At 41.5% G+C, this 17178-nt stretch overlaps 1 protein-coding gene and 1 long non-coding RNA gene across 5 annotated transcripts in view; one reads left to right on the forward strand and one right to left on the reverse strand.

Annotated features, from left to right (window-relative positions):
- Window positions 1-16750, forward strand: part of LOC116410340 — a 36712-nt gene extending 19962 nt beyond the window's left edge. Inside the window, exons 2-3 of the long non-coding RNA XR_004222301.1 lie at window positions 14717-14991; window positions 16357-16750. This is a non-coding gene — a long non-coding RNA (uncharacterized LOC116410340). The remainder of the gene's footprint in view (window positions 1-14716; window positions 14992-16356) is intronic.
- Window positions 1-17178, reverse strand: part of LOC100492951 (tetraspanin 4) — a 329574-nt gene that overhangs the window by 33330 nt on the left and 279066 nt on the right. For all 4 annotated transcript variants that reach the window (XM_031900608.1, XM_031900607.1, XM_031900609.1 and 1 more), the window contains one exon: window positions 14895-14969. In XM_031900608.1, coding sequence (XP_031756468.1) covers window positions 14895-14969 — 75 coding nt within the window. The remainder of the gene's footprint in view (window positions 1-14894; window positions 14970-17178) is intronic.

Here is a 17178-nt window from a genome sequence, read left to right on the forward strand (position 1 = left end):
CTATGGGAGATGACGTTCCGGTAAGTCAGAACTTTCTGGTTACGGGTTTCTGGATAACAGATCCCATACTTGTATAAGTGTGTGTGTACACACACATATATATATATATATATATATATATATAGTATACAGGGAGGAGCACACCCTATACAAGTCCAAATGCCCTTGGTGCAGGTCAAAAAACAAAAATATAATAGAAAGAGTGCCGCACACATAGGGACTTGATACAAAAGAAAAAGTGGTTTTATTGAAAAAATTCCAATGTTTCGAGCACAATCTGTGCTCTTCCTCAGTGGTTTGTCCCTGAGGAAGAGCACTGATTGTGCTTGAAATGTTGGAATTTTTTCAATAAAACCACTTTTTCTTTTGTATCAAGTCCCTATGTGTGCGGCACTCTTTCTATTATATATATATATATATGGAGCACCACCCTTAATTCTTAAATGTAAGGACAATTTTCCCTGGTGAAGGTAAAGAGAACTATAAAGAAACTTTTCAAACAAAAATCAGACTGAATACCAACACACACTTTAAGTACCCACCCACAGAAACGGCACCAAAAAATGACCATGGTAACCATAGAAACCACTCTAAACAAACACCAGAAAAGCAAAAAGAGCCAAAGAAATGAAGTGAAAATAGGTGAAACCATAGTGTTACAATTACATGTAAGTGGTCATTAGGCTACAACACATGTATCAAATGAAAAAATGTTGCAAGTATCTAAACACTTAAGTATAGGGAATAAGTTTCATAAGACAGGGACAAACGGAGCAACAACAGCAGGACACATGCCAGGGCACAATGGTGGGGGGGGCACTAGGCACTTACCTCTTCTGTTGCCTACCCCTAGCCCAGGCTCTTGTTCCCTGGCTGCCCAATCATTGCTTACCTCCCACTCCCATCTACAGTTTGTGCCCATGGGCATACGCGCCTGTGGGGGGGGGAGCAGGTGGCATAGTCCTGCACTAATTTAGACATGGGCTTAAATCAGGGAGATGTTTGACAAATATAGGGATGGTGACAGTCTGTAAATCTACAGTCAAAGTATTTTGTATTTTGGCCTTGATATGTAAAAAATGCAGAATTGTGTGGTCTCCATAAAGTTATACATATCTGGTACTGGCAAATTGGCAAGATGTGGGCTTTCCAAATCAGTTGGATTTTTGCTAATAAAACAAAATATTTCTGACCTACATCCCTATATTGTAAAAAATAGTATTTTTTTAGTTTTTGGGAGCTTTTAATCTTTTTACAAAATTGCAATTACAGAAACAGAAATATCAGGTTCTCCTGAAAAAAAAAATGATATCTTGTTTTCCTAAGTAAATTAAAAGTTCCCCCAGGATGCCCCTAAACTAAGACAGCAAAAAAACCATCTGGCACAGAACATAAATGAAATGCGGAATTCTGCTTGGGTAATACTCTAGTTAGGCAGAGAAGGGAGAGAGAAGAGTATGGGGAACAAAGAGATTACAGGGTTCAGTAATGAACTTCAGTAAAGCAGACAAACAAGGTCCTGCTGCTTATTGTAATGCAATAGGAACTGAGAGGTGACATCGCAATGAAAATATTATCAACCCTGCAGGGAGCTGAAGCCTTTCTATAAACTGTAGCAATTTTATAGTTGTAGGGCCTGCCTTCTACTCAGAAATACAATTATTGCTCCTTCTGTAAAGGGGAATGGAGAGGTTACCTAAAATATCATTGTAGAGGTATGTGGTATTAGGGTAAAGTTGTGATTCTCAGAGCGGTTTTGCCAGTGCTCTCCCATAGAGTCACATTAATGCTGCATTGCTTCAGACTCATCATTAAAATGTTGAATTTAAATATACAACTAACTTCTGCACTGATATTCTTTCTATACTGGAAGTTTAAGTTGCTTTAATACAATTCCTGCATTTTATACCATTTCTTCTGTATGTAAAATGGGGCTTCTACTGTATATTCAGGTATGGGAACCCTTATCAAGAAAATACCAAATTACAGAAAGGCCATCTTCTATAGCAGTGCTGTCCAACTGGCGGCCCGCGGGCCGCATGCGGCCCGCGACCCCCCTCTGTGTGGCCCCCCACCTGTCTGGCTGCTTTGATGGCTTACTCTTGTGTAAGCTTTAAATGGTATCAGTACTGTGATTAACTGCCCCCCTGCATGGTTCTCACCTCAGATTCAGGCTGTAATCAGGCTGTATTGTTTAAATATGTAAAACCTGTGTTTTTCACACCTTTTAGTTTCTGTATTGTTCACCCCCTGCAGTGTTCACACCTCTGGCTCAGGCTGTAATCACCCCCATTGTTCCCCTGTTCACACCTCAGGAGCAGTAGAAACCCACAAATAATCCCTGCACACTGCAAAAAGAACATATACTGAGGTGGTACTTCAATTAAAAAGTTTTTTAATATATAGTTATTTTGCAGACTGTAGGAGCAGTGCCAGCATTGTGTCACTGTAGGCTGCCTGTGTGTGCCATACACACAGGCATCATAGGGCAAGCAGAGTATGGCACACACAGGCAGGGTAGGGAAGGCAGAGTATGGCACACACAGGCAGAGTATGGCACACACAGGCCAAGTATGGCACAAACCAGCCAAGAATGGCAAACACAGTGAGAGTATGGCACACGCAGGCAGGGTAATAAAGGCAGAGTATGGCACACACAGGCAGGGTAGGGCAGGCAGAGTATGGCACACACAGGCCAAGTATGGCACAAACCAGCCAAGAATGGCAAACACAGTGAGAGTATGGCACATGCAGGCAGGGTAATGAAGGCAGAGTATGGCACACACAGGCAGGGTATGGCACACACAGGCAGGGTATGGCACACACAGGCCAAGTATGGCACAAACCAGCCAAGAATGGCACACACAGTGAAAGTATGGCACACAGACAGGGTAGGGAAGGCAGAGTATGGCACACACAGGCAGGGTAGGGAAGGCGAGTATGGCACACACAGGCAGGGTAGGGCAGGCAGAGTATGGCACACACAGGCAGGGTAGGGCAGGCAGAGTATGGCAGGTTTTTGCTGTACTACAACCATTAATATGGGTATGGTCATGTGATAACATGGGTGTGGTTTCAAGTAGGTGCGGTTTCAAAAAGGGGAGTGGTCAAAACGGGCTTCCATTATCGGCCCTCCACCACGTAGGTCGGAAAAATTCCGGCCCTCGGTACAACAGAAGTTGGACAGCACTGTTCTATAGAGTTTACTTTAATTAACTCTATAACTAATTAACCTTTTTAAAGACCCCAACCCTTCTCTGATATAATTAAGTTACTTGATGGTAACTAAGCTGCCTAAATCATTGTTGGTGGCAAAACAAGCCTTTTGGGCTTTTAAGATATGGAAATTATGGAAAAATCTCTTCCCTGGAAAACACTATGTTACAAGCATTTCAGAAAATAGACCCATATACCTCTATAACAGTCTGATAATAGTTGTTGGTGGGGGAACAGCATTTAAAGCCGCCATTTATTCCCAAGGAGCCGTAGACACCTGTAACCTCATCTGTTGTTGTCTTTACTTCCTGCCCCCTTCCTAGAAAATATAATAAAGACAGTGGCCCTCCTACTGATCATTCAGCCCTTCAGCCCTATTAATAACATTGACAACTAGGATTGTTTTATCAGCCAGGCTGGTAAAAAAACTGGACAGGTAACAACCCTAGTATACATGTACACACTTATTGTTTTCCCCCTGTATGGTGTTTTTTTTTGCCTGAAAAATATTTTTCAGCAGTGTGATTAAGATTATCACTAGTCACACTGTGCAATACCTTCTGTATTTTATTTTAGAAGATTTATTAGTTATTTAGTCTTTTTATTGGATTTTCAGTCCTGACTGGTGGCATGTTTGTGCCACTAAAACTTTACTGAAACAACAAAACTATTCAAACTGCATTTTCCCATGCTCATGGAGAAGGCATGTAGGTGTCCTCCCCTCCTGCCCTCACCCACCCCTAACTTGTGCGCCATTCTGAGGTGCAAGGTAGGAGTGGCAAGAGGCACAGCCCTCATCCGGGGGGGAGAAAATAACATATAGGGGAACAAAGATAAGAGGGGCCATTTACAAATGCAACTGCTAGTGCAGTCTGGCTAAATTGGGCACAAATGTCACTCTTATTGGTGCCAATCATTAAGGTACTTTCTGAAAGCAGATCATTTTGACATTTTGGCCACTCTTGATCCACGTCATGCTCTATTAGGTCTATTTAAAAACCAAACAGATATGGCTACATTTGCAATGGTAACCCTGTAACCCTTCCCTGATGGCAACCATGTACTGTGTTTAATAATAACACCCTTACTTTAAGACCATGAATAATATGAAAAATGATACAAACACAATGTGCGTTATTAATATATATTTTTAATATTATTATATTAATATTATTATAGATACACATTTAAATAAATTAAAGGCCCATTATAAAGCTGTGTAAATACAGTTTGCAGATCAAGTATTTACACAGCCAATCAGCATGTAAATCACGGTATATTATATGCACTGTAGCAGCTGGGAATCTACATGTAGAAATGAGAGAAATGTCAGCCAGATGCTCCTTGTGCCTAAACTCTGGTGAGTGACGCGTGGCTTCTTTTACTTCTACTTCTGTTTTCTTTCCCTCTATGACTTGGTTGCTAGAAATCTCCCTTTCCTCATTCTTCTCCAATCTCATTTTATATGTTGAATTCATTTTAACGGAGAAACCTACAGTACTGACACAATCTGAGGACTTGCCTAAATGGTGCGCGGAAAAATCTTAGCCAGGAAATTCCATACTGGAGATTTATCTATTGTACGGCACCATGTTTTCTTCATGGATGTAATGTGGGATTTCTGCACGGCCAATTCTTGCCTAACATTGTGCACCTCCCTATCAATATTGTTCATAATGGCTTTGCCTGCCTTATTATAAAGCTGTGTAAAAACAGTTTACAGTTCAAGTATTTAAACAGCCAATCAGCATGTAAAATACGGTGTATTATATGCACTGTAGCAGCTGGGAATCTACATGTAGAAATGTGAGTAATGTCAGCCAGATGCTCCTTGTGCCTAAACTCTTGCGAGTGACGTGTGGCTTCTTTTTCTTCTGCTTCTGTTTTCTTTCCCTTTGTGACTTGGTTGCCAGAAGTCTCCTTTATCTTATACTCCTACAATCTTAGTTCATACATTGAAGTCATATTAATGGAGAAACCTACAATATGGACACAATCTGAAGCCTTAAAGCGAATGAGCTGAAAGTGAAGTATTCATGGCTGATGGTGCAGGGAATGGCCTTAGCCAGGATAATGGAGACTTGCAATAACGTAACTAGACATCCCCGGGCCCGAGTGCAGGGCATGCAGCCCCCCCCACACTCCTTCCCACGTGTGACATCTCCTTCCACTTCTCTCCCATTATGACCCGGTTGCTAGTAATTTCGGAGAAACCTAACGTACCGAGACAGCCTGAAGACCTGCCGCGATATGAATAAGCCGAAAGTAAAGTATTCCCGCCTGATGGTGCGGTGAGTGACCTTAGCCAGGATATTCCATACTGGAGATTTATCTATTGTACGGCACCATGTTTTATTCATGGATGTAATCTGGGATTTCTGCACAGCCAATTCTTGCCTAACATTGTGCACCTCCCTATCAATATTGTTCATAATGGCTTTGACTGCCTTAGAATTCTGCTGCTGATCTTTTACTATGTCCACAAGGTTCTTAATTAATTCTGCAGTTGGTTTTAATTTTACATCCAACTGGATTTGACCCTTCTCTGTTGGCACTTTCTCTATATTTTTGGTTGTGTCGGGTAAAATATTCTGTTCCTGGTTCCCCTCAGGTATCAGGTTGGAGGCTCTTGCATCAGATCCCTCAATCTCAGAACTTCCTTTAACAAAAATAGTGTTCTGTGCAAAAGGACCAATGGTAACACCCCAGAGAAATATTGGCAGAAAACCAATCAATGCGACTATTAGGAAATAAATGATGGGGCTCATTTTATTGCTTGCTTCTTTCTTTGGTCTTTTCTGATGAAAATGTTTTTTTCTTTTTCTAAGATGGAATTTGTTTTTCATATTAAAATTCTGCTCTGCAGAAAAGAATATGAAAAAATATGAATCTGGTTGCTTTAGACTGCAAACAGATCCAATAAGTCAGAGAAACAATCCTCTGTTGTTTACTGTGAAGGAACCCTCACAGAATGAGGACTGCTTGAAGCAGTGCTGGTTAAGTAACCTCTGGTGATGATGTCACAATGAGGTTGTCATGACAACAGCTTCTGGTGCGTGATGTCACAATGTGGTTGTCATGACAAAAGCTTCTGGTGAGTGATGTCACAATGAGGTTGTCATGACAACAGCTTCTGGTGCGTGATGTCACAATGAGGTTGTCATGACAACAGTTAGCTTCTGGTGAGTGACATCACAATGAGGTTGTCGTGACAACAGTTAAGTAAACAAACAAATGTTGTTTACAGTAAACAATATTCTACTAATTAATTACTAATTACTTACTAATTAACCCTTTAACTGCCAGACAATTTGGCGCTTCTGGAACTTTTATTGACAAACAGTTTTTGAACATTTTGCACTCTTTCACTTTAGGGGCATTTCCTTTGGGGGACTTTTAGTTTATCCAGGAAAACAATATATTTTTTCTCAGAACAGCCTAAGCTTTCAAAATATGCTCAAATTTTAGTGTAATTCCACTTCTGCAACAAGATTTAGGCTAAATGTTTCCATAAAAAAAAACCACATATATCAGGAACATAAATTTTGGAAAGTACACATTCTGATTAATTCAAATAGCTAAAGACATCTTTATACACCAAACAGCAAAGCTTTCCTAAACTTAGCAGTTTTGATGGCATTTCTGAAAACCACCTAAAAATGTCACAATTTGCCGTATTTATCTTACATATTTTCTTACATACAAAGGCAAATCACCCTAAATATGAATGCCAGAGGTCTGCGATGTGATGCCCAATACGCATAGCTATACTGAAGTATGTGATACGTATGGGCCCCAAATGAAAATGGTGATGAATTTTCCTCCCCTGCCAACTCAGCTTCTGGGAACAGAGCCCCCTGGCAGCGTATTATGTGCCGTAAGCCCCCCTAACTGTACAAAGACCCCCAGAAAACCATATATTTTTGGAAAGTACACACTCTGACAAATTCAAAATAGGTAAAGTTGTCTTTCTACACCAAACTACCAAACAGCATAGCAATAATACAAGCAGAAAACTGCAATAAAATCACAAAAATGAAATACTATTAGGCAAATCAATGAAATACCCCCAAACAACGTAGGTGTCTATAAACATATATTGTTTAAACAAGCTCATATGTAAAACCATGCTTCATCTTAATAAGCCATTTTCTTAAAAATATACTTTTGTATTAATATGTGCCATTGGGTAATCCTAAATAGATAATTGCCATTTAATGGGATTCACAGTGCATACAAACAAAACAAGGCACACATACATGCTAGGCCCCATCAGCCAATTAATGGACAAAGTTCCGCCTTTTACTCCCACACTACTTCCTGTTACAGTTAGAGCTGCATTATTTCCTGTCAGTTGATCTCTGAGGGAACACACAGCCCATCACAAAATGGCGGCTCAAGGGAAAGGATGTAAAAGGGCAATATTTACTGATATATATTCCAGTTTGGCAAGATTCTTTAATAGGTCATCACAAAGTCACAACCTCATTGTTTCAGTAAAGCAGACAAACAATATCCTTTTGTTTAGTGTTTAGGAGCTGAGAATTGATATCACAATGAAACTGTTATCAATGCAACAAATGACAATTGACAGCCATATTCTGAGGATTGTAGTTAAGTGTATATAATAGTTTGATAGTAGTATTATGGGATCACAGCAAGCTACTTAGTAGCAGCTACTTGTCACGGTTACTAAACTCCAGAAAATACCATGCCATAGACAATACAGAGAATTGCCTCTGCTAAAACACATGTAGAGACAATTATCAGTAAATGATCAGCATTGTTTCTGTAGCCAAGACAAGTAGCTGCTACTAGTAGCTCTGTGTGTCTTCACCCTAAAGGGGCACCTAACAAAAAAACCCAGAAGATATAATTAATCCTTACTAGAGGCAAAACAATTCTATTGGTTTTATTTAATGCTTAAATGATTTTTAGCAAATTTAAGGTACGGAGATCTAAATTAGGAAAAGATCCCTTATCTGTAAAACCCCAGGTTCCAAGCATTCTGGATAATAGATGCAATAGATGAAGTTGATGCCTTTGAGGGGGGAGATCAGCCTGGTATGCTCAAAAAAGGGATGCACCTGGGCCCAATGGGAGTTTTCCTGGTATCCTGGTGGGCAAGTCTGACACTGAGTACAGCTGAGAAATGAATACAAGATGTGGCAGTGCGCACTATATGACCAAAACAATAGGCGGACACCTGAATGCCCAACATATCATTCCAAAATGAAGACCAGTATGAATTGTTGCTGTGTTGTTGCTGCTTATAGAGACAATTTGGCCAAGAAATGCAGACGATAAAAGATAAACATGGAATACACTGCAGGGATTGGTAAATCTGTGTGGTCTTTAGCACGGGGCTTTGTGTTTACAGCGTTAGGAAGATCTAATTAGTGCATTAATAGGATACAAACACATCAATCCACTACATGAGTAGGGTCGGGAGCTAAGCCCTGAGATGTATCACATGCTCATTGCACTTGGTAAAGTAGCAGCTCATTTAGGCACACAAAATCCAATAGTTCCTGCAGCAGGCCTCTACATCTGCAGCTCATTAACCGTACAGTGAAAGGATTCCCTGCTTCAAATTAGTATCTCCCATTGATTTTCTTCATACATTCAATTCATACAGCTCTGGATACTGTTTTCTTTTGGCTCTTTGAACCATGGGCTTAAGTACTTTTCACACAGCTCTGCCAGCCAAGGGAAATTCCTTCAAGGGGGCTTAAAATACAGGGTAATCTTGGGGGCAATGACGGAACGAGCTATTCAACAGACCCCGCGATCTCAGGGGGGCGGGCCGGGCGACTGGGGGGCTCAGACCTCGGGGTCTGCTCTATTGCAATCCCTCTTTCCCCGCTCCTACCTTTTTTTAAAAATAGCGACACAGCATGCTGCGGCCTGGGAGGTGCACCGCAAATGGGCTGGGGGGGTGGGATAGGAGGGACTGTTCATAGGCGTACCAGCCATGAGTACCAGGTAAATATTGGGGGGTGCCTAACATTCGGCACCCCCCCCCCCCCCCAGTGATTTTCAGTTTTATCAGTTTGATACTTATTCCTCCTACTTTACTCCTACATTCATTTTTTTCTTCATCTGTAGGGATGAGCACTTTTTTTAACCTAATACAGATTTGAGGCAAAATTTTGTGGTTTTATGAGTGGTGAAAATTTTCGAGAATCTGTCGCTATACATTTTGTTTTGCCAGGAAACAAATCTATGCAAACAAAATTCAGTGCATATGGTGTGAGAAAGAACGCAATAGGCAACACTCATTGACTCCAATGCATTTTGTGTTCAGTGAAAAAACGCCCACTGACATCAATACGTTTGGCAAAATTGTTGCCATTTCACAAACGTTTCCATGTTTCGCAGATTTCTCAGTGAAACGAAATGCGCCAGTTTGGCTCATCGCTAGCGGCAACCCTATATCCACTGTCCATACGAGCCCATTGAACTGAAGACGGAGTGAAGAGCAAATCACCTACCTGAGTGTGCCCTAAGGGACTCATACATATAGGCATTTGTGTTTGGTGCCTGGTAGATTTTATTTGAGATCTATTATATGGCAGCATAGGCAATTACATCCCCATTCACCTTACCCTTGGGTACAGACCTATGGAGGTACTCAGATCAGCTTATACCTCCAACATAAATAATTTTTTGCACACACAGCCAAAAAGGAATGTGAGGGAACATTGCAGCACAACACTGTCCTGGGGGCAAACTTGCCATCTTACTGACTATTTGAGTGACAAAATGATATATTTCTACACAAGATCTATATTTCTACTGCTCAACATAATCTCCAAGTTCTCATTAATATTTATCAGGTCTCATCAGCAGTGAATAGGACTGAGAGACAATAGTTGATTACATTATCTCTCCCTTTGCTATTTGGGAAGATGAGTGCATCTATGGTACAATTTGCTTAAGGGTGAAGACACACGGTGCTACTTGTCACGGCTACTAAACCATAGACAATACTGAGAATTGCCTCTGCTAAAACACACATCGAGACAATTATCAGTAAATGATCAGCATTGTAGCTGCTACTAGTAGCTCCATGTGTCCTAACCCTAAAGGGTTAGCTTTCAGGATAAAGGGCAAGTAGCCTATTTCCCCACATGCAGGCCTGGATTTTTGGCGATGGGGGAAAAGGGGCCGGCCTATGGGTGCCCAATAGTGAAATCCGGCACTGCCCATATGGGAGGTAGTTAGGCAGCTGGTAATCTCACACAATGGCAACCAATAAAATTGCATTAGTCCTGATTGAATGGTCCAGGGATTTCAATTACAGGAACAAATAAAGAGTGAGCTCATCAATAAAAAATGAATTGTGTTTGATATATAATGGAAGAATTTCCTCCCGGGGCTGAATGCAGGCATAGGCAGCAGAGCGATGTGCTTAGGGCACAACTGTGGGAAGTGCTAAGGCCTTAGCCGTATACCTCTGCTGCCTTCTGTAGCCCCCCCCCCCCCCCCCCATATGGGTATGGCACACCCAGTGCTGTATAAAGAGGAGCAGGGGGTGAACATGGCAGGGTGGTAGTTGAATGGGTAGAGGGGTTTGGTGGTGAGTGAGTGGGTTGACAATGGTGTGTGTGTTGGTGGCAAGCAGGAAGGGGGGGGGGGGTTTAAGCAGGTGCCGTTGCCTTGGGTGCCTCTACCTTGGCTTTGTTTTCTCCTGCTGCCTAGTACTGATCAAACATAGGGATTGTGGTCATAACAGGCTATGGTTCTTTTGTTAATTAAGGGGGTTGTTCAACTTATAGTTAATATTTTGTATGTGGTGAGAGTGAAATTCCAAGACAATTTGCAATTGGTCTTTATTTTTTATTGCTTGTGATTTTTTAATTATTTAGCTTTTTGTGCAGCAACTCAGTTTGGAATTTCAGGACCTATGTGGTTGCTACGGTCTAAATTACCCTAGTAAACAGTCAGTGGTTTGAATGAGAGACTGCAATATGAATATGGGAGGCTTGAATAGAAAGTTGGAAAGAGTCAGAAGAAGGCAAATAATTAAAAAGCTATAAATATAGAAAATGAAGACCAATTGAATATTTGCTATGAATTGGCCTTTCTTTAAACCTTCCTAGCAGCACCCAGGCCTATACATGCAACATCCCAAGTAGAACTATAAATGAAAACCCATTGCCTGCACTAGTAACGGCGCTGGCGAATATAAGGGGGTGCCAGCTAAAGGGGAAAAAAGAATATAAGATCCTTTATGTTAAAAACCTTCTCATGAGCTAAAAATAGTGAGAGCAGAAAAGAAACCCGCTGGCGGCAGCGCTGACAGCTGCTTCATATTTCCAGAGGCGCTGCTTGTTTTTAATTCTCTGGGGGGCAAATTCACAAAACTGGAGTAATTTTCCTCTAAAGCATCCTACAGCAACCAATAAGCAATTAACTCCTAACTCCACTAAATACCTACAGTTTGAAAGCAGAAATCTGACTGGCTGGCATGTGTTAATATCACAGATGAACATTTACATTTTATTTTTAAAGGGGACATTAACCTTCCATATAACTTAGAGTCTTCTTCTGAGTACTTCAGTGTAAGAGGGGCACCTGCAGTAGGACTCAGTAGGACTCAGTAGGACTGAGCTGGAAAGCATCAGGAGGTGCTTAGTACTACAGTAGCTTTGCCATTCTGCCGAGTCCTTGCATAGGGGAGCTATAACAGAATATTTCCTATGTAAATCCCAATCTCTGCTTTCACCTTCACTTGCAGTCGGCAATATAGAACATATTATGGAGATGGGATGGCACTCTATGACCCCTTTTGGGCAAGCAATAAGGCATATGCTTTTATAGAGACCGTTACAATGAGTTACTATGGATTACAAGACGGAAACAATCTTTGCGCCTTTTATGTGCCGCTCAGCGGCAAAGTGCCATGGGAAATTATTTCCCAATGTTGGTAATTATGGTGCAACGGGGTGCCATTTATTCCTTAAGTGACAGATTGCCGGCTACTTTATTAGATTTATGGTTGCTTGTTCCAACCTTCAGGCAGGTTCACCTACTTTCCCTATTACACCAATGTTAATGCTTTCCATGTCAGCCGTTGGCATACGTTATCATGACGGCCTTTCAGTAGTTGCTTTTGACTGTACGTCTTCTTTATGTGAATAAGAAATTAAGTGGTGTGCTTTCTTGTCCACTCAAACATAATGTGCGCATTTCCCCAAACCCTGAAAAAGGTACTGAGCGGAAAGAGACTTATAAATCCTTTCCACAGTGACATTCAATCAGCTTCTATCTGTCACTTTGCTTTATTTGTGCCCTGTGAAAACAGAAGTTATTTGCATTTCCCCGAGCCACTGCTGAATTTATGTATATGAGCCACTTATGTTAGTCTGACTAATAGTGACTTTATAATTACTTTGCAAACAAACAGCAATATAAAAATAGAGCGCATACAAAGCATCCATTTACCTGTAGGGCTGAGTATGGGGCAAACATAAAGGAGACGGATAAAGGGCTTTAAAAACATCCAGTGCATTTATTTATGGCGTCAGAAACTGCAGGTTTATGCAGTGTAGGCATTTTGCATTCTCATCGCTGGTAATGATATGTGACAGATGAATGCAATTGCCAACAAGCTGACATATGTACCCTTCTGTATTAATCACAAAGAAAGGCACTGACTGAGCAGTGAAGGTGGGGAGGGTGGCTCCTTTAACCATTTACACTAACTGACACCCAGTTAGGCACTACATGCTGCTCAGCCTGTCCAGTCACCAATCACATGTAGGTTAACTAAGGGCATTTACTATCAGCTGGACTTAATCTTTAAAGACATGGGGGAAAGCTAAATCTTACTGCATAATCAGAGCTAGAGAAATGTGCTGTAGGACAGGGATCCCCAACCAGTGGCTCAGGGACAACATGTAGCTCCCCAACCCCTTGGATGTTGCTCTCAGTGCCCCCAAACCAGGTAGTTATTTTTGAATTCCTGACTTGGGGGCAAGTTTTGGTTGAATAAAAACAAGATCTACTACCAAATAAAGCCTCCTGTAAGCTGATAGTGTGCATAGAGGCTGCCTAATAGCCAATCTTAGCCCTTATTTGGCACCTCCATGAACTTTTATGGTGCTTGTGTTGCTCCCCAAGTCTTTTTACATTTGACTGTGACTCACGAGTAAGAAAGGTTGGGGACACCTGCTATAGGGCAATGTAGGAAGTCTCAGTGGTACAGAGAAGATATCCAAAATAAGACCCCCCTCCATTCCCTCCCCTTAGTGTTTATTCAGTGAGCCCTTGCATGTCTAAATGATGCCCAAGTTGGGAGGCGGAATTGAGAATTGCCCGACCTGGACCCAGTTTGTGAAGGGACTTTACTGCTTGTGCCAACCTGCCCTCTATGGTCTCAGCCATGACGGCAGATGGGGGGGCAGGCTCAATGCCAAAAGATCCAACCAACAAGGAATTGGGAATATGGAACAGGGATACCAGCTGGGGATACAATGGGCAAATATGCCTGTGGGCAGTAACCAGTCAGCTGCTGGTAGGACAATAAATGCATCAGTTTGATCAGCTGCCATGGGTTACTGCCTATGGGCAGATTTGGCAGTGTTGATAAATGACCCCCCCACTTACAACTCATGCCTGTCCTGATCTTTATGCACAGGCTGCAGCCCAACCTGCGGGTATCAGGTCTGGTCATGCTTCTCCACTAATTCCTCTCCCAGCCCACTCCTAATGAATAAAGCACTGGCCAATGCTGGCAGCACTGTGCACATTGGGTTGCATTGTGGTGCAAAGTGTAGAATGGTGCAAACATGCAAACAATATTAGTGTGTTTAACGCAGTTTGCAAAATAGGCAACAGGTTACCACCTGACCAGCCTAGCCAGTAAATCACCAGCTAGGGCTGGCACCGGTATTACAAATTTACCAGCAATGTACTTGCCAATAAATTTGTAATGGTCTCTAAATCCCTCCCTTCCCTGACCCTCTCTGCTGTTGATCCCCCTTTATTACTATGGAATCACCTCTGCTCCACTTATAACATGTCTGCTAATTTTCCTGATAATTTACTTGTCCTATCCACAGTTCCCCCACCCAGCCTGCTCATTTCCCACCCCTTACATCATAGCCCCATCCAAAAATGACAGCGCTTCCTACCCCAAGGTAGATATTATTCACAGAATAGATGAGCCAAACCTTGCAAGTGTTACTATATACAGCACTGTGTATCTTATAGCAAATTTCTTGGTTTCTATTTGCTGGTTAGCTTTTTCTTAAAAACAAAAAAAGACAAACTATTCTCATTAGTTCATTCGCTCTGAGAGAGTTTTACCTACATGGTTTATATACAGTATATAGAGATAAGAGCACAACAGTAAAACAGGTAAAGCTGGAATAATACTGCAGGCTTTAATGGCCTAGAAAAGCTTTAGCCCAAATAAATATAAAAATACAGGGATACTCTGCTGCTGCCTCTGCTATACACTTGCTGATGCCTCTTCTTTGATCTGCTGCAGATTTTGACTTTGGTTTATCCCTCCCAAGAGAGATTGTGCCGTCATCAGTCTGCAAACCAGGCTGCTAAGATGCTCCATCCCCAGGAACAGCAACCGACTCCTGCTTATATATGCTCAGGGATATGCTTTAATTAAATAACTCCACAAAATTGCATTATAAAGAGGAGAAATGCTTTACCTTGTCTGTGTAGATAAAGAACAGGGTGACCACAATGAGCTCCAGGAGGAATATGATCAGCAACAAGATGAAAAACTAAAGAGAAAAGAAGGGCAAGGTCAGTACTGCAGTAAAAGTGCGATGAAGCCGTACCTGCTACTTCTTACTCCTCCTAATGGAAGAAAGTAACGCACTAAAATTATAGGTTTAACATAAAAAAGGTGCAACTAGTTCCAGAAGCCCATGGCAACCAATCAGCAGGCAGCATTCAGCTTGAATGGTATTTGGAAACATATATTTGTTGCCATGGGTTACTAGGCCTGGTACAAATGGTGCACTTTTTATTACATTACCCAAAAAAAGCAAAAAAGAGATCTTGTTGAACCAGCAACAGTAACAGTTAAATAGGGGAAATGCTACCCCCACCACATCATCACAGAAGCAGTTTTAATGGTCTTTATCATCAAATGATTACCCATCAATGAGTTAAATGGACCAGATTGTGGATACAGATTCAAAATGCAGAGTAACAGAGGCAGTCTTCTGCTAATGCTCCTGCTGGAGCCCTACAGCTTCAACACTTTATCAGGTATTGCCACCTACAACCATCTTGCTCTCCACTCGGATCAATAAAGTAATCAGGCACTGTGTAGTACATGGCTGCTGGAATGTTCTATTGAGCTTGCTCAGCGGCTAACCTATTTACTAAATAATACTAGAGACCATCAAGAATAGAACACTAATATGAATTTGCTGCTATAGGCAGATGGCACTGGGATTCCCTACCCCCTACTCTTCTTTAACCAATGTTCTTTTGATCTACCTGTGGCCCCGGTTAGGAGGTTACATCCTCATATACTGCCAGTTGCCTAAAAACTGGGAAAATATTAAAGCCAGCTGTTGTGGGAAGCCCAAGGCAATAGGTACAAATGCTGTTAGCTCTGGTATTTAACACAAGACATATTTACAACAAGCTGAAAGACCCTGTAAAGAAGTAGACCATGATTAACAGACAGGCCATTGGCTTAGAAAGCTAGGCATAGGCTTTCAGGGCAACCACAGATATAAACTATAGCAACCATAGTATAAAAATTTGTACCCATGAATGGTGAACTGTACCAATCAATGACCCAATTCATGTATGAGGTTGCATGGCCCTACACATCCAAAGAGCGATCTAGCCAATCGTACCTATTGCCCATGCAGTTCTGGCTAAAAATCCATGTGGAATACACTAATCCCAGTCTTGCCTTTCTGTTGACCAACTATGGTGCAATTTTACAAACATTTGATCAGCCTAACTGCTTGGTACAGGGCTCCAGATATGGACCATAGGGGAGCCCTCTACATGTGTATGAAACACAGGCAAAGAGAAGTCACCCTTAATATTAACTTTCAGAATGATGAAAATGGTGATACAGAGAATAATATCCAAATGGTCTTCCTTTTAATACTTTCTCTTAATATTTCTTTCTTTTTTTAGTTTTTACTGTCATCTTTCTACTCTGTATTGTGGCTGCTAGTCGCTGTTGATGGGAATGATGTACCTGCTTAGCCCATTGACCCAGAGTAACAAGGACTCAAGGTGCAACCCCTAAATGAAGAAAGCATACTGTTGAAAGCCACCTACAGAAGGATACAATATTTGTGAAGGAGACATAGGGGCTCATGTGGAGCATCACCTGGTGCCTCTAGCAGTCATAATTTACAACTGACTGTCCATGTTCTTGAGGATCCTATTGGGCCTTCCACCTTATCTTCATTATGTTTTGTCATCTTGCAGTAAAAGGTCACCAACAATAAGCTAATATGGCATTATGTCATGGAGTTGCTTTAATAGAATACTGTGGTCAATAAACACTGTTCCTTTGCCTGACCTTCTTCTTGTACGTTTCCATTGGTATGTAAAGGTACAGTATGGGCTAGATATGGTCTCCTTTCTGCAGGTAACAGGGCAATGGGACCACTGCATAGGGCAGTCAATTACTGAAACCGTTAGCAGTGATCAGATTAAAGTTTCAGAGGGGACAAAAACACTCAATATAGAGCTTTGTATAAATTCCTATCCCCAGGAGGTAGAACTCATTGAATATGTCACCGAATGAGGTCTTTTTATGATCAATACATTCGCTGACCCATAGACGCAGAGTCACAGTAAGTAAAATGTGCGCAAGTGAATGTTTTAAATTTCAAATAATTTGGGGGTTTGCTATAAGCAGCCAGATAATGTTTCCTGCATGCACTGCCCATCATATAGGTACCGCTCAGTCTTCCACAAGCACAAAGCTAATACTAATGTTCCAAT

This window comes from Xenopus tropicalis, chromosome 4 (assembly GCF_000004195.4).
Source record: "Xenopus tropicalis strain Nigerian chromosome 4, UCB_Xtro_10.0, whole genome shotgun sequence".
NCBI lineage: Eukaryota > Metazoa > Chordata > Amphibia > Anura > Pipidae > Xenopus > Xenopus tropicalis.